Source organism: Manis pentadactyla, chromosome 8 (genome assembly GCF_030020395.1).
Source record: "Manis pentadactyla isolate mManPen7 chromosome 8, mManPen7.hap1, whole genome shotgun sequence".
NCBI lineage: Eukaryota > Metazoa > Chordata > Mammalia > Pholidota > Manidae > Manis > Manis pentadactyla.
This window is the reverse complement of record NC_080026.1, coordinates 47,907,986-47,932,333: the sequence shown is the minus strand read 5'-3', so window position 1 is coordinate 47,932,333 and position 24,348 is coordinate 47,907,986. Positions and strand designations below refer to the sequence as shown.

The window sequence follows — 24,348 nt, the reverse complement described above, 5'->3', positions numbered from 1 at the left end:
AGACCAAACTATTATTTCAGTGTAGAGAATGTTTTTTCCCTTTGAAGGTTTACCAGCTCAGAGTAACGCATGCATCATGATACAGTGCGAGTGCTGAGTGCTTCTGGAAGTGCAAGCATGATGGTTTTTGGATGACATATATTTGCAAAGTTGAACTGTTGTGCATACTGTTAGGAACTGAGTAGGAAGCAGTAATAGAAGCTCTCTGGTGCTTAATGAATGAATTTCTTTCATTTCTTTTTTTATACCTTACAGGTGAAAAAGGTGTGAGGGTTGAACTCAATAAACCTTCTGATTCAATCAATAAAGACGTCTTATAGAGCCTTTGATCCAGCAATACCCCACTTCACCTACATGATTGTTGATGCTATTTGTTAACTTGTGAATATGAATAAATGGGGTAAAGAAAAATAGACAACCAGTTGGCATTTTAATAAGGAACCAGAAACAACTTTTTTATGTTGCTTCATAAAGAAGATTTGACTGTGTGGCTTTGTACTGCATGACTGACTCCAAACCTGTGATTGCTTCTCAGGAAGAATACAGGCTCTCAATGGAAAGTGGTATTTATTTACAGCTGGACATGAAATAGGTGCCCTAGAGAGAAGTTTTTCATTCTGATATTTTGCCAGATCTGTCATCTAGCTGAGTTCATTTCATATTTCCCTTTTTTATATAGTCAAGTTTAAATTTGAAGTAATTTTTGTATGATCAGGTATAATTGATCAAAACTGGATTGAGAAAAAATTACAGCATTATTGCCCAAATAACATCGATCTATTTTTGTAAACCTCTTCGTACTATAAAATTTTGCCCAAAAAACCTCTAATGATGATTATTGCCAGTGATTTTCTTTTTACTTAAAATAAGAAAAGGAGCACTTTAATTACCAGATGAAACATCAGATTGTTTTGTAGTCCTGTCTCATACTAATTCAAACTCTTAAAGATCACTGCTCTCATTTTTTGACATTGTTAATAATGAAACAACAGTGAAACCATCACCATTAACTACCAATAACTTTTAGTTCATGTCCTGTAAGAAATACACAGGAAGAAGATTTTATCTTTTAATTTTTTTTTTAAACTAACGTGACTGGCACTAAATGAACTTGATTGAGGTTATCCTCAGCATCGGGTTCCATGGTAAGGGCCTTCTTACGCTTTTAGGTGTCTCCTGTAGATGCAGAAGATAATGTCCCCATTCCTAAGACTTTGCCCTTTGCTTTCTGTCAAGTTGATTGTACTTCCAACTTTGCTATTACATTTTCTTCCTCCCTTCCATATGCATCCCATCTGATCTGCAGATCAAAACCTGTTTCTCCTGGATCACATCAAGGGGAGATTGTATGCGCATCAATACTGAACTGTGTTATTACAGATGGAGTGCTTAGTGACACCTCAGACTGCTGCTGAGGCATTCTCCAAATGTGATGCTGGCCTCTGTATCAGTCAGTACTGAAAGATCGATGTTTAGCTTAAAAAAAAAAGTGAAACACAAAATCATTTTGTATTTATTATGTCTTACAAGTTTTCTTTTTTACTTTGTAAATATTACAAAATCACACCAGGCTGCCCAGACCTCTGTTATTTGATTACCAATTGGGATGGATGTCTTAGACTTCAGTTTTCTAGGCTCTTTAACAAAGTCCAAAGGGTGGTATCCATATTTTGCATGAATTATGGGGTAAGAACTTGCCCACTTCAGTTTTCTATCTCTGTCCTTGATCTTTGCCAAAATAATGTGAGCGTACAGAAATATTTCTGTATATTTCAACTTATTAACAGTTTTAGCATCTGTATAGTTTGTATTCAATTAGAGACCTTTTCTATGGAAAGCTCAGTAATTTTTATTAAAAGATTGCTACTGTTCATGTAAAACATGAAAAAAATTGTTTAGTGAAACTGACAGTATGGATTTAGGGTGGGATTAATTATAGAGCATTGTGATCTCACTTCAGAGAACTCACAGGAGAAAATTAGAGTTCATTGTTGTTTTTTCCTGCTGTGTTCAGTTCTGTTCCACTTCCTCTCCTTGTTCAGATAACAACGTAACATCTCTAGAGTAAGTGCCTCTGCCTGCCGAACCTGGGAGTGCAAGTTGTCTTGGCTGTCTGGCCTGGGGTGCATGCGCTGCACTGGGCCACCACTCAAAAGTGCTGTTGTTCTTAGGTCCAGTAGAAATTGTGTCACGTTAATGAGAGATTTCTTTGATCACCAAAGTGTACAGAAACAGCCTTTTAATCTGGGAGCCCTGGGTCATTCAAATGTATATCTCTGCAGTTGTACAAAGTGTCAGACTCTACTTAGTTTAGTATCTGTGGTTTGTGCTTGCCCAACAGGTCTTAAATTTTCTATTTTTTGAAAAATTTAATTTCTTGGAGATCATTGTGAAAGGATCAAGAAATAATAAGGATAGTCATTTCTTTAATCTATTTTAAATCTGTTCATTTCAGCTTAGTAGGACCGTTAACGTGTCACCAGGCAGGACGTTAAAACAAATTTAAAACTATTTGTGGCCTATATGTGTTTAATCCTGGTTAAAGCTTCTAATGCTGTTTTTATTCAACACATTAACCAGCTGTAAAACATACACCTTTATCAACAGCAGGCAAAGAATTTTCAGGATTCATAAATAGAAGGACTATAAAGTCATGTAATTTGAAAAGCATTGTTTCATTATAAAAGAACTCTTAATTTGCTTGTAAAGCTAATCTAATTAAAAAGATATATAAATGTTCTTGAAAAAATTATGGTTATTTCCAGCTGTCTTTGTTTTTTAATCCTCTGTTATTCACCGACTTTCTTAATGGGCCCTTCCATCAGATCGTATGCTTTTCTATCACACATCTCTGGCTTAGTGCAGAACATTTGGTGATATGTTTGTTTGTTTTTTTTGCTATAAGTTTTTTATTTAATCAGTACACCTTGGGTAACATTTATGCCAGTACACAGAGAACTCCTTGATTTTTTTTTTTTTTTGGAGAGGGCATCTCTCATATTTATTGATCAAATGGTTGTTAACAATAAAATTCTGTATAGGGGACTCAATGCACAGTCATTAATCAACCCCAAGCCTATATCTCAACAGTCTCCAATCTTCTGAAGCAAAACAAACAACTTCTTACATGGTGAACAAGGTCTTACATAGTGAATAAGTTCTTACATGATGAACAGTGCAAGGGCAGTCATATCACAGAAACTTTCAGTTTTGATCACGCATCATGAACTATAAACAAGTCAGATATGATTAGTCGTTTGATTTTTATACTTGATTTATATGTGAATACCACATTTCTCCCTTATTATTATTATTTTATTATTATTTTAATAAAATGCTGAAGTGGTAGGTAGATGCAAGATAAAGGTAGAAAACATAATTTAGTGCTGTAAGAGGGCAAATGTAGATGATCAGGTCTGTGCCTATAAACTAAGTATTAATCCAAGCTAGACAAGGGCAACAAAACATCCACGGATGCAGAAGATTTCTCTCAACATAGGGGGGGTGAGGTTCTAAGCCTCCCCTCTGTTGGTTCCCAATTTCTCTCCAGATGGCCCCCCTGTGACTGTGCCTGTCTTAGGTTTTTCCTCCCTTGAGTAATCTTACCCGTCTCTGGCAAACCAGTCATCTTCCAGGGCCATACAGGGAGATGTAAAGTTGGTAAGTGAGAGAGAAGCAGTATTCTTTGAAAAGGTTAGCTTTTTACTTCTTTGCAGATTTATGCCCTGTGGCTTCTATGCCCAGGATTTGTCTTGAGGTATCTTTACCACTTGGAAGAATTATGATACTCGGTAATTTTCGATATGAGGCACTAATTCTACTAAAGGGTTCTAATTAGGAAGGAAGAAGAAAAGCTATAGAAGTAGCAGACGGAAGAAAACATGGGAAGATTATTTCTTTGACATATCTTCTTGTAGAGTAACATAAGCATGTATAGGTTTTAAACTACTAATTAAATTGCACACATATATTAACATAATAGGAATACAGCTACATAACAAAAGCAGACCTACAATTACCAGCCATATCCAGTGAAACCAAGAAAACCAGTTAGGTACCCTAGGCATTTGTGAAAACTTATCAATGATATGATGGATATTGTCTAACTGAATTTGAATAGTTTGAGAAAAATCAGACAAATTAAAACAACACATTCCTGGGAACTGTTCACATCCTATGTGTTCTAACAGTAGATAGACTATAGTCGCACAATTTTGGAGCACTGCAACTTGCACTTCTCCTAATTCTTGGTTGAGTTCCGACAGTATAGATCCAGTCAAATTTGTTGTTTTACTGTATGCACAGGCCAGCTTAGGTATCTCCTTCTTCATTCCAATGGCAAGTCCAGGATCCGGTGGGATGACTGCAGCTACAACTGCAGCAGCGCCAGGATCTTTGTTGAAGTTTTTTGATGTTCATCTTCTGGAATGACTCTGCCAGAGGATGTTGATGTTGGAAGTTCTTCTTCATATCGTATCTTAGTTCATTTTCTGTGTAGCCCAATTAGGCTTTGATCCTCTGTATAAACACAAACAAACCCTTTGCCCACACTTTGATATGACCTTTATACCATTGTGAAGAACCTATTGGAGAACACCACACAGGAACTTCTTTTTTTTTTCTTAAGAGAAAGGAATATTATCAGAAAAATGTACTTCCATAGCTGATCATCTGACACCCTTTGAAAGATCAAAATTAAGGATATGTAAAGCATGCATTAATCGTTGATTTGCAGTTAGTTTTATCCTATCAGGGAGTAATCCCCCTTTTCTTTCTTTCTTTTTTTGTTATCATTAATCTACAATTACATGAAGAATATTATGCTTACGAGGCTCTCCCCTATACCAAGTCCCCCCGACAAACCCATTACAGTCACTGTCCATCAGCATAGCAAAATGTTGTAGAATCACTACTTGTCATCACTGTGTTGCACAGCCCTCCCCTTTCTCTCACACCCCACATTATGCATGCTAATCATAATACCCCCTTTCTTCTCCTCCCACTGAGCATAATACCCTCTAGCTCCATCCATGCTGTTGCAAAGGCAGGATTTGTTTTCTTCTTATGGCTGAATAATGTTCCATTGTGTATATGTACCACATCTTCTTTATCTATTCATCTACTGATGGACACTTAGGTTGCTTCCAATTCTTCGCTATTGTAAATAGTGCTGTGCTAAACATAGGGATGCATCTGTCTTTTTCAAACCGGAGTGCTGCATTCTTAGGGTAAATTCCTAGGAGTGGAATTTCTGCGTCAAATGGTAAGTCTATTTTGAGCATATTGAGGAACCGCCATAATGCTTTCCACAATCGTTGAACTAATTTACATTCCCACCAGCAGTGTAGGAGGATTCCCCTTTCTCCGCAACCTCGCCAACATTTGTTGTTGTTTGTCTTTTGGATGGCAGCCATCCTTACTGGTGTGAGGTGATATCTCATTGTGGTTTTAATTTGCATTTCTCTGATAATTAGTGATGTGGAGCATCTTTTCATGTGTCTGTTGGCCATCTGAATTTCTTTTTTGGAGAACTGTCTGTTCAGTTCCTCTGCCCATTTTTTAATTGGATTATTTGTTTTTTGTTTGTTGAGGCGTGTGAGCTCTTTATATATTTTGGACATCAAGCCTTTATCAGATCTGTCATTTACAAATATATTCTCCCATACTGTAGGGTACCTTTTTGTTCTATTGATGGTGTCTTTTGCTGTACAGAAGCTTTTCAGCTTAATATAGTCCGACTTGTTCATTTTTTCTTTTGTTTTCCTTGCCCGGGGAGATATGTTCAAGAAGAGGTCACTCATGTTTATGTCTAAGAGGTTTTTGCCTATGTTTTCTTCCAAGAGTCTAATGGTTTCATGACTTACATTCAGGTTTTTGATCCATTTCGAATTAACTTTTGTGTATGGGGTTAGACAGTGGTCCAGTTTCATTCTCTTATATGTAGCTGTCCAGTTTTGCCAGCACCATCTGTTGAAGAGACTGTCATTTCCCCATTGTATGTCCATGGCTCCTTTATCAAATATTAATTGGCCATATATGTTTGGGTTAATGTCTGGAGTCTCTAATCTGTTCCACTGGTCTGTGGCTCTGTTCTTGTGCCAGTACCAAATTGTCTTGATTACTATGGCTTTGTAGTAGAGCTTGAAGTTGGGGAGTGAGATCCCCCCCACTTTATTCTTCCTTCTCAGGATTGCTTTGGCTATTCGGGGTCTTTGGTGTTTCCATATGAATTTTTGAACTATTTGTTCCAGTTCATTGAAGAATGTTGCTGGTAATTTGATAGGGATTGCATCAAATTTGTATATTGCTTTGGGCAGGATGGCCATTTTGACGATATTAATTCTTCCTAGCCAAGAGCATGGGATGAGTTTCCATTTGTTAGTGTCCCCTTTAATTTCTCTTAAGAGTGTCTTGTTGTTTTCAGGGTATAGGTCTTTCACTTCTTTGGTTAGGTTTATTCCTATGTATTTTATTCTTTTTGATGCAATTGTGAATGGAGTTTTTTTCCTGATTTCTCTTTCTATTGGTTCATTGTCAGTGTATAGGAAAGCCACAGATTTCTGTGTGTTAATTTTGTATACTGTAACTTTGCTGTATTCCAATATCAGTTCTAGTAGTTTTGGAGTGGAGTCTTTAGGGTTTTTTATGTATAATATCATGTCATCTGCAAATAGTGACAGTTTAACTTCTTCTTTACCAATCTGGATTCCTTGTATTTCTTTGTTTTGTCTTATTGCTGTGGCTAGGACCTCCAGTACTATGTTAAATAAAAGTGGGGAGAGTGGGCATCCCTGTCTTGTTCCCCATCTCAGAGGAAAAGCTTTCCACTTCTCGCTGTTCAGTATGATGTTGGCTGTGGGTTTATCATATATGGCCTTTATTATGTTGAGGTACTTGCCCTCTATACCCATTTTGCTGAGAGTTTTTATCATGAATGGATGTTGAACTTTGTCAAATGCTTTTTCAGCATCTATGGAGATGATCATGTGGTTTTTGTCTGTCTTTTTGTTTATGTGGTGGATGATGTTGATGGATTTTCGAATGTTGTACCATCCTTGCATCCCTGGGATAAATCCCACCTGGTCATGGTGTATGATCCTTTTGATATATTTTTGAATTCGGTTTGCTAATATTTTATTCAGTATTTTTGCATCTACGTTCATCAGGGATATTGGTCTGTAATTTTCTTTTTTGGTGGGGTCTTCACCTGGTTTTGGTATTAGGGTGATGTTGGCTTCATAGAATGTGTTTGGGAGTATTCCCTCCTCTTCTGTTTTTTGGAAAACTTTAAGGAGAATGGGTATTATATCTTCTCTGTATGTATGATAAAATTCCGAGGTAAATCCATCTGGCCCAGGGTTTTTTTTCTTGGGTAGTTTTTTGATTACTGCTTCAATTTCTTTGCTGGTAATTGGTTTGTTTAGATTTTGTGTTTCTTCCTTGGTCAGTCTTAGAAGGTTGTATTTTTCTAGGAAGTTGTCCATTTCTCCTAGGTTTTCCAGCTTCTTACATATAGGTTTTCATAGTATTCTCTAATAATTCTTTGTATTTCTGTTGAGTCCGTCATGATGTTTCCTTTCTCATTTCTGATTCTGTTGATGTGTGTTGATTCTCTTTTTCTTTTAATAAGTCTGGCTAGAGGCTTATCTATTTTGTTTATTTTCTCAAAGAACCAGCTCTTGGTTTCATTGATTTTTTTCTATTGTTTTATTCTCAATTTTGTTTATTTCTTCTCTGATCTTTATTATGTCCCTCCTTCTGCTGACGTTAGGCCTCATTTGTTCTTCTTTTTCCAGTTTCGATAATTGTGATGTTAGACTATTCATTTGGGATTGTTCTTCCTTCTTTAAGTATGCCTGGATTGCTATATACTTTCCTCTTAAGACTGCTTTCGTTGCGTCCCACAGAAGTTGGGGCTTTGTGTTGTTGCTGTCATTTATATATTCCTTGATCTCTATTTTAATTTGTTCATTGATCCATTGATTATTTAGGAGCATGTTTTTAAGCCTCCATGTTTCTGTGAGACTTTTTGTTTTCTTTGTAGAATTTATTTCTAGTTTTATATCTTTGTGGTCTGAAAAGTTGGTTGGTAGGATTTCAATCTTTTGGAATTTTCTGAGGCTCTTTTTGTGGCCTAGTATGTGGTCTATTCTGGAGAATGTTCCATGTGCACTTGAGAGGAATGTGTATCCTGCTGCTTTGGGGTGTAGAGTTCTATAGATATCTATTAGGTCTATCTCTCCTAGTGTGTTGTTCAGTGCCTCTCTTTCCTTACTTATTTTCTGTCTGGTGGATCTGTCCTTTGGAGTGAGTGGTGTGTTGAAGTCTCCTAAAATGAATGCACTGCATTCTATTTCCTCCTTTAATTCTGTGTATTTGTTTCACATATGTGGGTACTACTGTATTGGGTGCATATATATATATATATATTTATTTATTTATTATTTTTTTATTTTATATATTTTATTTTTTTAGATAATTATTTTTTATTGAAGGGTAGTTGATGGACAGTATTACATTACATTAGTTTCAAGTGTACAACACAGTGATAAAACATTTATATACATAATTCTAGGTTCCAGCTATCACCCTACCAAGCTGTTACAATATCTTGACTATATTCCTTATGCTATACATTACATCCCGGTTACTTATTTATTTTACCATTGGAAGTCTGTCCTTTTTTTTTTTTTTTGGTGTGAGGGCATCTCTCATATTTATTGATCAATTGGTTGTTAACGACAATAAAATTCTGTATAGGGGTGTCAATGCTCAATGCACAATCATTAATCCACCCCAAACCTAATTTTCGTCAGTCTCCAATCTTCTGAGGCATAACAAACAAGTTCTTACATGGAGAACAAATTCTTACATAATGAATAAGTTACATAGTGAACAGTACAAGGGCAGTCATCACAGAAACTTTCGGTTTTGCTCATGCATTATGAACTATAAACAGTCAGTTCATATATGAATACTCATTTGTTTTTTATACTTTATTTATATGTGGATACCACATTTCTCTCTTTATTATTATTTTTAATAAAATGCTGAAGTGGTAGGTAGATACAAGATAAAGGTAGAAAACATAGTTTAGTGTTGTAAGAGAGCAAATGTAGATGATCAGGTGTGTGCCTGTAGACTATGTGTTAATCCAAGCTAGAAAAGGGCAATAAAACATCCACATATGCAGAAGATTTCTCTCAGAACGGGGGGGGTGAGGTTCTAAGCCTCACCTCTGTTGATCCCCAATTTCTCACCTGATGACCCCCCTGCGACTGTGCCTGTCTTAGGTTGTTCCTCCCTTGAGGAATCTTACCCGTCTCTGGCTAACCAGTCATCTTCCGGGGCCATACAGGGAAATGTAAAGTTGGTAAGTGAGAGAGAAGCCTTATTGTTTGAAATGGTTAGCTTTTTATTTCTTTGCATATTTATGCCCTGTAGCTTCTATGCCCAGCATTTGTCTTGAGGTATCTTTACCACTTGGAAGAATTATGATACTCGGTAAATTTGATATGAGGCATGAATTCTATTTAAGGGTTGTAATTAGGAAGGAAGAAGAAAAGCTATAGAAGTAGCAGGTGGCAGAAAACATGGGAAGATGGATTATTTCTTTGACATATCTTTTTGTAGAGTAACTTCAGCATGTATAGGTTTTAAGCTACTACTTAAATTGCGCACACACATTAACATAATAGGAGTATAGTTACCTAACCAAAGCATACCTGTAATTACCAGCCATCTCCAGTGAAACCAAGAAAACCAGTTAGGCACCTTAGGCATTTGTGAAAACTTATCTATGATATGGTGGATATTGTCCAACTGAACTTGAACAGTCTGAGAGAAATCAGACAAATTAAAACAACCCATTCCTGGGGAATGTTCACATCCCTTATGTTCTTTTAACAGTAAATAATCTGTAGTTGTAAGATTTTGGAGCGCTACAATTTGCACTTCTAATTCTTGGTTGAGTTCCAACAGTATAGATCCAGTCAAATTTGTTGTTTTACTGTATGCACAGGCCAGCTTAGATATCTCCTTCATTCCCATGGCAAGTCCAGGAACCGGTGGGATGAGTGCATCTACAGCTGTAGCAGTGCGTGGATCTTTGTTGGGGTTTTTTGATGATCATCTTCTGGCATGAGTCTTCCAGAGAGTGCTGATGTTGGAAGTTCTCTTTCATATCGTATCTTAGTTCATTTTCGGGGTAGGCCAATTAGGCTTCGATCTTCTGTATAAACACAAACAGACCCTTTGCCTACACTTTTATATGCCCTTTATAACCTTGTGTAGAACTCATTGGAGGTTACCACACAGGAACTGCCTTTTTTTTGTTTTTGTTTTGTTTTTGGTATCACTAATCTACACTTACATGACGAATATTGTGTTTACTAGGCTCTCCCCTATACTAGGTCTCCCCTATAAACCCCTTTACAGTCACTGTCCATCAGCATAGCAAAATGTTGTAGAATCACTGCTTGCCTTCCCTGTGTTGTACAGCCCTCCCTTTTCTCCTACCCCCCCCATGCATGTTAATCTTAATACCCCCCCTACTGCTCCCCCCCACTTATCCCTCCCTACCCACCCATCCTCCCCAGTCCCTTTCCCTTTGGTACCTGTTAGTCCATTCTTGAGTTCTGTGATTCTGGTGCTGTTTTGTTCCTTCAGTTTTTCCTTTGTTCTTATATTCCACAGATAAGTGAAATCATTTGGTATTTCTCTTTCTCCGCTTGGCTTGTTTCACTGAGCATAATACCCTCCAGCTCCATCCATGTTGCTGCAAATGGTTGGATTTGCCCTTTTCTTATGGCTGAGTAGTATTCCATTGTGTATATGTACCACTTCTTCTTTATCCATTCGTCTATCAATGGACATTTAGGTTGCTTCCAATTCTTGGCTATTGTAAATAGTGCTGCGATAAACACAGGGGTACACTGATCTTTCTCATACTTGATTGCTGCATTCTTAGGGTAAATTCCTAGGAGTGGAATTCCTGGGTCAAATGGTAAGTCTGTTTTGAGCATTTTGATGTACCTCCATACTGCTTTCCACAATGGTTGAACTAACTTACATTCCCACCAGCAGTGTAGGAGGGTTCCCCTTTCTCCACAGCCTCGCCAACATTTGTTGTTGTTTGTCTTTTGGATGGCAGCCATCCTTACTGGTGGGAGGTGATACCTCATTGTAGTTTTAATTTGCATTTCTCTGATAATTAGCGATGTGGAGCATGTTTTCATGTGTCTGTTGGCCATCTGTATTTCTGTTTTGGAGAACTGTCTGTTCAGTTCCTCTGCCCATTTTTTAATTGGGTTGTTTTTTGTTTGTTGAGGCGTGTGAGCTCTTTATATATTCTGGACGTCAAGCCTTTATCAGATGTGTCATTTTCAAATATATTCTCCCATACTGTAGGGATCCTTTTTGTTCTATTGATGGTGTCTTTTGCTGTACAGAAGCTTTTCAGCTTACTATAGTCCCACTTACTCATTTTTGCTGTTGTTTTCCTTGCCCGGGGAGATATGTTCAAGAAGAGGTCACTCATGTTTATGTCTAAGAGGTTTTTGCCTATGTTTTCTTCCAAGAGTCTAATGGTTTCATGACTTACATTCAGGTCTTTGATCCATTTTGAGTTTACTTTTGTATATGGGGTTAGACAATGGTCCAGTTTCATTCTCCTACACGTAGCTGTCCAGTTTTGCCAGCACCATCTGTTGAAGAGACTGTCATTTTGCCATTGTATGTCCGAATGGCTCCTTTATCAAATATTAATTGACCATATATGTCTGGGTTAATGTCTGGATTCTCTAGTCTGTTCCATTGGTCTGTGGCTCTGTTCTTGTGCCAGTACCAAATTGTCTTGATTACTATGGCTTTATAGTAGAGCTTGAAGTTGGGGAGTGAGATCCCCCATACTTTATTCTTCTTTCTCAGGATTGCTTTGGCTATTCGGGGTCTTTGGTGTTTCCATATGAAATTTTGAATTATTTGTTCCAGTTCATTGAAGAATGTTGCTGGTAGTTTCATAGGGATTGCATCAAATCTGTATATTGCTTTGGGCAGGATGGCCATTTTGACGATATTAATTCTTCCTAGCCACGAGCATGGGATGAGTTTCCATCTGTTAGTGTCCCCTTTAATTTCTCTTAAGAGTGACTTGTAGTTTTCAGAGTATAAGTCTTTCACTTCTTTGGTTAGGTTTATTCCTAGGTATTTTATTTTTTTTGATGCAATTGTGAATGGAGTTGTTTTCCTGATTTCTCTTTCTGTTGGTTCATTGTTGGTATATAGGAAAGCCATAGATTTCTGTGTGTTGATTTTGTATCCTGCAACTTTGCTGTATTCCGATATCAGTTCTATTAGTCTTGGGGTTTTTTATGTACAGTATCATGTCATCTGCAAATAATGACAGTTTAACTTCTTCTTTACCAATCTGGATTCCTTGTATTTCTTTGTTTTGTCTGATTGCCGTGGCTAGGACCTCCAGTACTATGTTAAATAACAGTGGAGAGAGTGGGTATCCCTGTCTAGTTCCCGATCTCAGAGGAAATGCTTTCAGCTTCTCACTGTTCAATATAATGTTGGCTGTGGGTTTATCATAGATGGCCTTTATTATGTTGAGGTACTTGCCCTCTATTCCCATTTTGCTGAGAGTTTTTATCATGAATGGATGTTGAATTTTGTCAAATGCTTTTTCAGCATCTATGGAGATGATCATGTGGTTTTTGTCTGTCTTTTTGTTGATGTGGTGGATGATGTTGATGGACTTTCGAATGTTGTCCCATCCTTGCATCCCTGGGATGAATCCCACTTGGTCATGGTGTATGATACTTTTCATGTATTTTTGAATTCGGTTTGCTAATATTTTGTTGAGTATTTTTGCATCTATGTTCATCAGGGATATTGGTCTCTAGTTTTCTTTTTTGGTGGGGTCTTTGCCTGGTTTTGGTATTAGGGTGATGTTAGCTTCATAGAATGAGTTTGGGAGTATCCCCTCCTCCTCTATATTCTGGAAAACTTTAAGGAGAATGGGTATTGTCTTCCCTGTATGTCTGATAAAATTCCGAGGTAAATCCATCTGGCCCGGGGGTTTTGTTCTTTGGTAGTTTTTTGATTACCGCTTCAATTTCGTTGCTGGTAATTGGTCTGTTTAGATTTTCTGTTTCTTTCTGGGTCAATCTTGGAAGGTTGTATTTTTCTAGGAAGTTGTCCATTTCTCCTAAGTTTCCCAGCTCGTTAGCAGATAGGTTTTCATAGTATTCTCTAATATTTCTTTGTATTTCTGTGGGGTCCGTCGTGATTTTTCCTTTCTTGTTTCTGATACTGTTGATTTGTGTTGACTCTCTTTTCTTAATAAGTCTGGCTAGAGGCTTATCTATTTTGTTTATTTTCTCGAAGAACCAGCTCTTGGTTTCATTGATTTTTGCTATTGTTTTATTCTTCTTAATTTTATTTATTTCCTCTCTGATCTTTATTATGTCACTCCTTCTGCTGACCTTAGGCCTCATCTGTTCTTCTTTTTCCAATTTCTATAATTGTGACATTAGACCATTCATTTGGGATTGCTCTTCCTTTTTTAAATATGCTTGGATTGCTATATACTTTCCTCTTAAGACTGCTTTTGCTGTGTCCCACAGAAGTTGGGGCTTAGTGTTGTTGTTGTCATTTGTTTCCATATATTGCTGGATCTCCATTTTGATTTGGTCATTGATCCATTGATTATTTAGGAGCGTGTTGTTAAGCCTCCATGTGTTTGTGAGCCTCTTTGCTTTCTTTGTACAGTTTATTTCTAGTTTTATGCCTTTGTGGTCTGAAAAGTTGGTTGGTAGGATTTCAACCTTTTGGAATTTACTGAGGCTCTTTTTGTGGCCTAGTATGTGGTCTATTCTGGAGAATGTTCCATGTGCACTTGAGAAGAATGTATATCCTGTTGCTTTTGGATGTAGAGTTCTGTAGATGTGTATTAGGTCCATCTGCTCTACTGTGTTGTTCAGTGCTTCCGTGTCCTTACTTATTTTCTGCCCAGTGGATCTATCCTTTGGGGTGAGTGGTGTGTTGAAGTCTCCTAGAATGAATGCATTGCAGTCTATATCCCCCTTTAGTTCTGTTAGTATTTGTTTCACATATGCTGGTGCTCCTGTGTTGGGTGCATATATATTTAGAATGGTTATATCCTCTTGTTTGACTGAGCCCTTTATCATTATGTAGTGTCCTTCTTTATCTCTTGTTACTTTCTTTGTTTTGAAGTCTATTTTGTCTGATATTAGTACTGCAACCCCTGCTTTCTTCTCACTGTTGTTTGCTTGAAATATGTTTTTCCATCCCTTGACTTTTAGTCTGTACATGTCTTTGGGTTTGAGGTGAGTTTCTTGTAAGCAGCATATAGATGGGTCTTGCTTTTTTATCCATTCTGTTACTCTGTGTCTTTTGATTGGTGCATTCAACCCATTAACATTTAGGGTGACTATTGAAAGATATGTACTTATTGCCATTGCAGGCTTTAAATTCGTGGTTACCAAAGGTTCAAGGTTAGCCTCTTTAGTGTCTTACTGCCTAACTTAGCTCGCTTATTGAGCTGTTATATACACTGTCTGGAGATTCTTTTCTTCTCTCCCTTTTTGTTCCTCCTCCTCGATTCTTCATATGTTGGGTGTTTTGTGCTGTGCTCTTTCTAGGAGTGCTCCCATCTAGAGCAGTCCCTGTAAGATGTTCTGTAGAGGTGGTTTGTGGAAAGCAAATTCCCTCAGCTTTTGTTTGTCTGGGTATTGTTTAATCCCACTGTCATATTTGAATGACAGTCGTGCTGGATACAGTATCCTTGGTTCAAGGCCCTTCTGTTTCATTGTATTAAATATATCATGCCATTCTCTTCTGGCCTGTAGGGTTTCTGTTGAGAAATCTGATGTTAGCCTGATGGGTTTCCCTTTATAGGTGACCTTTTTCTCTCTAGCTGCCTTTAACACTCTTTCCTTGTCCTTGATCTTTGCCATTTTAATTATTATGTGTCTTGGTGTTGTTCTTCTTGGATCCTTTCTGTTGGGGGTTCTGTGTATTTCCGTGGTCTGTTCGATTATTTCCTCCCCCAGTTTGGGGAAGTTTTCAGCAATTATTTCTTCTAAGATACTTTCCATCTCTTTTCCTCTCTCTTCTTCTTCTGGGACCCCTGTAATATGGATATTGTTCCTTTTGGATTGGTCACACAGTTCTCTTAATATTGTTTCATTCCTGGAGATCCTTTTGTCTCTATGTCAGCTTCTATGCGTTCCTGTTCTGATTTCAATTCCATCAATGGCCTCTTGCATTCTATCCATTCTGCTTATAAACCCTTCCAGAGTTTGTTTCATTTCTCCGATCTCCTTTCTGGCATCTGTGATCTCCCTCCGGACTTCATCCCATTTCTCTTGCGTATTTCTCTACATCTCTGTCAGCATGTTTATGATTCTTATTTTGAATTCTTTTTCAGGAAGACTGGTTAGGTCTGTCTCCTTCTCTGGTGTTGTCTCTGTGATCTTTGTCTGCCTGTAGCTTTGTCTTTTCATGGTGATAGGAATAGTTTGCAGAGCTGGGATGAGGGACAGTTGGAAGGACTTCCTTTCTTGTTGGTTTGTGGCCCTCCTCTCCTGGGAGAACAGCGACCTCTAGTGGCTTGTGCTGCGCAGGTGCGCACAGACAGGGTTTCTGCTTCCTGCCCGGCTGCTATGGAGTTAATCTCCGCTGTTACTGTGGGCGTGGCCTGGCTCAGGCAGCTACTCCAAAGTGGTGGAGTTGCGTTGGAGCAGGAGCGGCTGGGAGGCTATTTATCTCCGTAAGGGGCCTCCCTGCTCACTGCAGCCCAGGGGTTAGGGTGCCCAGAGATCCCCGGATTCTCTACCTCTTGATTAAGTGTCCCGCCCCGCCCCTTTAAGACTTCCAAAAAGCACCCGCCACAAAACAAAACAACGACCACCAAAAAAAGAAAAAGAAAAAAAATTTTAAATTAAAAAAAAAAAAATTTTTTTTAATTAAAAAAAAAAAGGTGGTCGCTCATTTTTCTTTATTCTCTGGTGCCAGCCTTAGGCCTCTGCTCACTGGTCTTGCTACCCTGTTTCCCTAGTATTGGGGTCCCTATCCCTTTAAGATTGCCAAATAGCGCTTCCCAAAAAAAAAAAAAAAAAATGGGCGCTCGCTTTTCTGGTGTCCTCCTGCGCCAGGCCACCGGTGCCCGCTCACTGTTCTTGCTGCCGTGTTTCCCTAGTATTGGGGTCCCTATCCCTTTAAGACTTCCAAAAAGCGCTCGCCAAAACAAAACAGCAAAAAAGCAAAAAAAAAATAATAATAATAATGGTCGCGCACTTTTCTTATGTCCTCCGGCACCCGGCCTCCAGTGCCCGCTCTCTGTTCTTGCTGCTCTGTTTCCCTAGCATCCAGGGCCCCCTGGGCACGTACTGTGTCTGCACTCTGGCCCGGATGGCTGGGACTGGGTGTTTGGCAGTCCTGTGCTCCGTCTCCCTCCCGCTCTGCCTATTCTTCTCCCGCCGGGAGCTGGGGGGAGGGGCGCTCGGCTCCCTCCGGGCCGGGGCTTGTATCTTACCCCCTTTGTGAGGCGCTGGGTTCTCTCAGGTGTGGATGTGGTCTTGATATTGTCCTGTGTCCTCTGGTCTTCATTCTAGGAAGGTTTGTCTTTGTTATATTTTCATAGATTTAATGTTGTTTGGGGAGGAGATTTCCGCTGCTCTACTCACGCCGCCATCTTCCGCCCCCCATATATATTTATAATGGTCATATCCTCTTGTTGGACTGACCCCTTTATCATTATGTAATGTCCTTCTTTATCTCTTGTTACTTTGTTTTGAAGTCTATTTTGTTTGATACTTGTACTGCAACACCTGCTATTTTCTCCCTGTTGTTTGCATGAAATATCTTTTTCCATCCCTTGACTTTTAGTCTGTGTGTGTCTTTGAGTTTGAGGTGAGTCCCTTGCAAGCAGCATACAGATGGGTTCTTGCTCTTTTTATCCGTTCTATTACTCTGTGTCTTTTGATTGGTGCATTCAGTCCATTTACATTTAGGGTGATTATTGAAAGATATGTCCTTATTGCCATTGCAGGCTTTAGATTTGTGGTTACCAAAGGTTCAAGGTTGGTTTCTTTACTATCTTACTGTCTAACTTAACTTCCTTATTGAGCTATTATAAACACAGTCTGATGATTCTTTATTTCTCTCTCTTCTTATTCCTCCTCCTCCATTCTTTATTTGTTAGGTGTTTTATTTTGTGCTCTTTTGTTTTTCCTTTGACTCCTTTTCTGGGTATATTTTACTTTTTGCCTTTAGTTAGTATTTGGTTGATCTGCTTTCTTTGCTGTGATTTTATTTTCTCTGGTGACATCTATTTAGTCTTAAGAGTGCTGCCATCTAGAACTGTCCCTCTAGAATACCCTGTAAAGGTGGTTTGTGGGAGGCAAATTCCCTCAACTTTTTCTTGTCTGCGAATTGTTTAATCCCTCCTTCATATTTAAATGATGATCGTGCTGGATACAGTATCCTTGGTTCAAGGCCCTTCTGTTTCATTGCATTAAATATATCATGCCATTCTCTTCTGGCCTGCAAGTTTTCTGTTGAGAAGTCTGATGATAGCCTGATGGGTTTTCCTTTATAGGTGACCTTTTTCTCTCTAGCTGCCTTTAAAACTCTTTCCTTGTCCTTGATTTTTGCCATTTTATTTATTATGTGTCTTGGTGTTGTCCTCCTTGGGTCCTTTCTGTTGAGAGTTCTGTGTATTTCTGTGGTCTGTTTGATTATTTCCTCCCCCAGTTTGGGGAAGTTTTCAGAAGTTATTTCTTCAAAGACACTTCCTATCCCTTTTTCTCTCTCTTCTTCTTCTGGTACCCCTATAATACAGATATTGTTCCGTTTGGGATGGTCACACAGTTGTCTTAATATTGTTTCATTCCCGGAGATCCTTTTGTGTCACTCTGTGTCAGCTTCTATGCGTTCCTGTTCTCTGGTTTCTATTCCATCAATGGCCTCTTGCATCTTATCCATTCTGCTTATAAATCCTTCCAGAGGTTGTTTCACTTCTGTAATCTCCCTTTGGACTTCATCCCTTAGCTCTTGTATATTTCTCTGCATCTCCGTTAGCATGTTTATGATTTTTATTTTGAATTCTTTTTCAGGAAGACTGGTTAGGTCTGTCTCCTTCTCTGGTGTTGTCTCTGTGACCTTTGCCTGTAATTTTGCCTTTTCATGGTGATAGAGATAGTTTGCGCAAGTGACGGCTGGAAGAACTTCCCTTCTTGCTGGTTTGTGGCCTTCCTCTCCTGGGAGAACAGCGACCTCTAGTGGCTTGTGCTGGACAGCTGCGCACAGAAAGGGCTTCTGTTTCTTGCCTGGCTGCTATGGAGTTTTATCTCTGCTCTTGCTGTGGGCGTGGTCTGCCTTGGGCGGCTACTCCAATATGGTGGAGCCGCGTTGGAGGGGAAACGGCCAGGAGGCTATTTCTCTCCGTGAGGGGCCTCCGTGCTCCCTGCTGCCCAGGGGGTTAGAGTGCCCAGAGATCCCCAGATTCCCTGCTGCTGGACTAAGTGTCCCAGGATGCTTCCATCCGGAAGTGCAGTCCCTGTCCCTTTAAGACCTCCAAAAAGCACTCACTTTTCTTTGTCCTGGGTGCAACGTCTGCAGGGACCCGTTCACAGGTCTTACTGTCTTGTTTCCCTAGTTTCCAGCACCTCATGCATGCACTGTGTCTGCGCTCTGGTACGGAGGGCTGGGGCTGGGTATTTAGCAGTCCTGGGCTCCTTCTCCCTCCCCGCTCTGGCTCCTCTCCTCCCGCCGGGAGCTGGAGTGTGGGGTGCTCAGGTCCCGCCAGGCCACAGCTTGTATCTTACCCCCTTCGCAAGGCGCTGGGTTCTCGCAGGTGTGGATGTGGTCTGGCTGTTGTCCTGTGTCTTCTGGTCTTTCTTTTAGGAAGAGTTTTCTTTTTTGTATTTTCAAAAATATATGTGGTTTTGGGAGGGGATTTCCGCTGCTCTTCTCACACCGCCATCGTGGCTCTGCCCCTGGTGGTATGTTTTATAGACGATAAAATGATAACAAGGGAAAAAGAGAAAACAGTAACCAGTAAATGGGCCCAGCAACCTTAGGAACATCTTGGGTGTGATTGGACTGTCTGTGGGATCCATGATACTCTGTGCTGGATTCTCACCATTTGGATTCTTATCCTCCTAATGGGATTTTTAAAATTACTCTATCACTCATGCTATTAAGCGCACTGTGCCATCCTTCAACTGAAAACAGGCAATATGCATTTCTAATAGTCACAGGCGTCCCATGTGTGCATGCAAGTTTAATTTGTTTGGTCAGAGATCTCATGATGTAAGATCAATATTCATGCTCACTGTTTTTTGTTATTTTCTGGCCTACCTTAGGGCATTTGAGAAATTCTACTGAAGTGCAGCTGGATGGATTAAAGGAGCAGGCAAATGAATTAAGAGATGAAGACTAAACTAGGAAGTGTTGTAAAAAGAGCACATGATTGACACATCTTGGTGTAGTTTTGGCCTAACCACTGAGTTGTATGACCTTCAGAGCCTTTTCTGTATGAAAATAAGCACAACAGCTCCAAACTTAAGAGTTACGTGTGACCTTTACTGAAATACTATTTCCTGAGATGCTCCTGGTCCCAGAATGAGAGCCCTAGTTTAACTGTGGACTGCAATGATACATATTTATACCATATATTTAATAATATAACTGTATGTTGGGTTTTTTCAATTAGTTTAATAAACATTCAGAAGTAAATACCTATCTATACTGCTTCACAGAGAGTGGATTGGACATCTGAGGTCAGCAGCATGTTCCCCAGATGCTGCTTTTGGTTTTCATGCAGGTTCTTTTCATGATCACCGGCAAGTAACTTTCACCTGAATAAGGCAGTGCTCAAGGGCATACTGTTGGGCCAGCGATCTGTATGAAGCACATGACCTCACGAGCTGGCAGGATTTTGATAAGTGGAAAACTTACATAAAGATCACAAGATGGAGAAACATAAACAGCTGTGGGCAGCTAAACAAGGTGTAAAGGTTATTGGATGAGGTCTTCCTTTCAGTGAGATATTAGGACTCTTTCTGCCAAAATTACGTTTCTATGGTGTTTTATAAACCATCTTTACATTTTTTTTTCTCAGAACATAGAAAGTAGGCAAAGCAAACTTCTCTCTCTTTGTAATTAAAATAGGACCAGAAAAGTGACTTGTTCACAGTCACCTGGTGAGTTAACAACTGGTAGAAAGCCAGGACTTGAACATAGGCTTTCCTTTTTTTGTTAAATTATTTTAAGCCAAAGTGACACATGTACATGTAGGTAGGTCAACTTGTTCCATAAGGCATATTAAGGAAAACAGCCCCTCATCTGCTTCCCCTAAGAACGAATTGTAACTCTTAACTGATTCGTAGGTACTGCCTGATTAGTTCTAAAGAACATAATTACATTGCTACCTCTACTAACTTCCCCACATGAAGGATAAGAGTATAGGTTTCTTTCCTGCCACCCTTCACCATCCCTACTTCACATGCAAACTCTCTCCCACATCCCGATATTCCTACAAATTATGTTGTAACTTAGATGAAGTTAATAGATTATTTATGCTATTCAAAGCCAAGACACAGTAAACCATGATGACTTCCACAGTTAACTTTTCCCTAATGTCTTGATTTTCCATTTTTCCCCTGTGGCTTCCAACCCGTAGTGGTCTGGAGTGGTGGCTGGCCTGCCATGTTCCCAGCTGTCCCCTTAGCCCTGCCTTCACCATGGTGCTGCAGGCCCCCTGCCCTCCGTCCTCTCCTGTTGCCTAGATCCCTTGTCTTCCTCCTTAGTTTACTTCCTCAGTTGGGTGTGTGACTTTCAGTACTTCTTCTCAGAGAGTAGTATGTGGGAGGTACATTGTCTTGAGACCAGTGTCTTTTGTTTTACTTAATTGGTAACTTGCCTGGATTTAGAATTCTAGTTCAGAAATCATTGTATTTTAGGGTTTTGAAGGCATCAACTGGTTCTAGGTTCCAGTGTGGATGCTGAGAAATCTGAAGCCCTTCCTATTCCTTATTCTTTATATGGACTCTGCTTTTTCTCTGTGCAAGCCTACAGATTTATTCTTTGTCCCTAGAACATACAAGCAGGTGGGGCCAGGGCTCTGTAGTTTCCCATTCTGCTTCAGTGTGTGCCTCTCAGCCAATGCTGGCCACGTGCTCTTACACATCACACTGCGGGACATCTTCTTAAATGACTACATTGTTTCTCCCTGCCACTCTCCCTGCTCTTGCTGGAACTCCTGTTGTCCAGACCGCACATCTGCTGCTTTGAACTGTTTGCTCTCTTCTGGGCACTGTGTATCTGTGGCCTTTACTTGGAGATGTCTGTTTTCCAGTTCTCCCTTAGCAAGGGTTTGATGCCTGCTGTCTGGCTTTCAATGGTCAAGAGCTCTCTTTGTTCTCTAAATTTGTTTTTAATATCTAACAACTTGTTCTGTTTAATGGATACAGTATTAAACCTTTTTTACTGTTTATTTTTTGTCTTTCCCGTTAAAAGTTTTCCCCACGTGTCTGGTAATTCTTGTTCATATTTGAGAAGGTACCTTGGGCTTCTGGTTTTCCAAGAAACGTTGGCAGCTGCCTCAGTCTGATTCTCTTTCATAATCTTTCCAACACCAGACAGACAAGGAGAACAATTACCTGTCACCCATACCTACAGCAAAACTGTGAGACACAGAAAAAAGTTCAGCTTAGGTGAAGGGAAAGCAAAAAGCACCAGAAACTAGAGCATACATCGGAACTCGTGAAACAGAGGCTACGTGGTGGACACTCTGTGGTAAAGGGGCAGTGGGGCCTCACGGTGGCAGTACACAGGGAAGAAAAACAGGGACTCCACCATAAGTGACAGAAATACTGATAAATCAGACATCAGTGCCTCAGAGCACTTCTACCAGGAGGAAGATGTTCATGAGGTTGGAGGTGGAGGATGGGTAAAGACCCACTTCTGGGAGAGGGGGCAGTGTCTCCTGGAGGCTGGAAGGTAAAGAAAAAGAAGCAAGCAAGGGGCTTCTAGGGAAAAAAAATTCAGAATCAAAAGAGACTTCAAGCCCTCCCACACAAAGAAGTGTTGTCTCTGAGCAATACTGCATTTCACTATACCAACAACACTGAAATCAGAGACCCAGAAACCACACAAACCCCTCATTCCCGCCTACAACAGAACCAACAGTAAAAACAATGCCTTTCAAAATGAGCATAAAGAGGAAGACAACATTTATAAAAATTGTAAGAAAACAAAGAGTCAGTTACAGCTGATGAGAATTCTGTCCTCATCTATCAGGCAGAAGAAAACTGCAATATTCAGTCTTGAGTTAAATTTCTTTAAACAAGACTTTGCAGAAGTAAAAATTAACACCTGAAATTAGGAATTAAAATCTCAGAACAACAATGGACCAAGGGGGTGGGGGGGACTCAGAAAGCTGTGAAGCAAGTTGATGTAACTCAGACAAAATTATCTCCAAAGTAAATTACAAGGTGCCAAAGGCAGAATACATTCAACTGAAAATATAATGAAGGGTATTGGAGAAAAATAGGAAAGCAGCCCACAGTACCAAACAAAATAGCTACAAAGAGCTAGAAAGAATCGCAGCACACACCCCTGGCATGGTGATACACCTGCACAGGGAAATACTATCAACAGTGACAACCATCTACACACACACAGCAACACCAAGGAGACATGGCAGAGCAGCTGCCATCCTCCCCTGTGGGGCCTGTGGATGTGGCTGTTTGAATATCTGGTGTTAATAAAACTGAACAAGTGTGGGCCCATCTTTATAAATGAGTTACCAGAAATCACTTATATATGTATGTACCTATGTATATGTATATGTACATATTTATCAAATTATTTTAAATGTATACAAATACTTAAAAATTCTTAGGAATCATTAAAACAAATACCCTCCTAGTTTCTCTCATGTAGATGCAGATTTTCATGTTTCTGGTCCACAAGGAATGCTCATTACCTGGAGTTATTTGGGTCTCAGGACGATTCTAGCTTGAAAACACACAGACTTTGACTTCAGAGAAGTGTAGGGGGAAAGCCTGTTCATTAAGGGATTTGGGGGAACACAGAACAGTGGAACTTGAGAAATACCTAGCCATTTCATTCACTAATCACCAAGAATCTAAGAAGCTCCTCTTTGTTCTAGGACATCTCTGATAAAGGGGCAAAGGACGTTACTTATGTCCCTAGCAAGCTTTCAGACTGGTCTAGACAGTAAGGAGCAAAGTGGTGAGTGTTAGACATGTTCAAAGAAAAAGAGTATTACAATTTCAGAAATAATAGAAAAGCATAGGTCTTGCCTTTGTCTAGAAGCTTCCTGATGGGAATTATGCTTTGCCACTTGTTGGCCCTGGTTTCTCACTGCAGAAGACTGGGTGTCAGGTTAGTTTTCAGAGAAAAGGTGGAAGGAAAACAAGTTAAGGAGATTACAGTGCCCTGTAGCTCAGTGCTGTTTGTTTGAACAAGCACATTCTTGGGCTGCTGTGTCCCCTCTCACAGGACTGGAGATCATAACCTATCCTTTCCTTTCTATGAATCAGAACTGGAAATTATTGTTCCGGTTGTTGCCAAGTTCCTCATGCATTGGGCTTGGCTTGCCTTGGTTTTTTTTTCAGAGAAGTTTAACTTACCAAAAGCGCCACCTGGTGTTCAGTAAACAAGAGGGTAAACTGGTAGGTTTAGCACCAAAACTGGAAAGCAAACAGCAGCTTGTTTCTGTATTACAATATTATGAAGTTTAATAATGACGTGGTTCCAGAGGCCCTTCAGAAACCAAGTCTTCCACTTTTCACTTCAAAGGATATGTGATAATGAAGTATGTAATCATCCAACTTTTAACATTCTAGTGGAATGTTAGAAAAAAGAAAACTAGAGCTAATCTTCGCATGGCTCCTTCTGTTAATTTCAACTCCCTGGACAGTTTAATCTGTAACAGTAATTGTCATATTAGAGTTTCACTTCATTTGGGGGATAGGCTGCTAGTCAACAACTACAACAAACTGCTAAAAAGGCAACAGCCTGGAGAACACAAAATGGAGACAAACAGAAAGAACAACAGGAAACCAGTGCCCCTCAATAAGGAGTAACAAATTACAGAGCTCAGCTTTGTTCTCCCAACAGCCCAATGAGCTATGAGATGAGATACTGTGGGTGCTCCAGGACGGGAGGTACTAAGTTTGGAGGAAAATACAGAAGCTATTTCACTTTGGCATTCTAACTGAAAATCCTGTAAACTTTGAAAAGACACAATCTCACAGCTTTAGGACTGGGACAGTGAGATTTGTG

The 24,348-nt window shown here is 39.6% G+C and overlaps 1 protein-coding gene across 3 annotated transcripts in view; it reads left to right on the top strand.

Moving 5' to 3' along the window:
* EGLN1 (egl-9 family hypoxia inducible factor 1) overlaps positions 1-2,752 on the top strand; it is a 94,099-nt gene extending 91,347 nt beyond the window's left edge. For all 3 annotated transcript variants that reach the window (XM_057505721.1, XM_057505722.1, XM_036919218.2), the window contains one exon: positions 256-2,752. In XM_057505721.1, the coding sequence (XP_057361704.1) occupies positions 256-320 (65 nt within the window). In that variant the 3' untranslated portion in view covers positions 321-2,752. The remainder of the gene's footprint in view (positions 1-255) is intronic.
* The last annotated feature ends 21,596 nt before the right edge of the window (positions 2,753-24,348 follow it).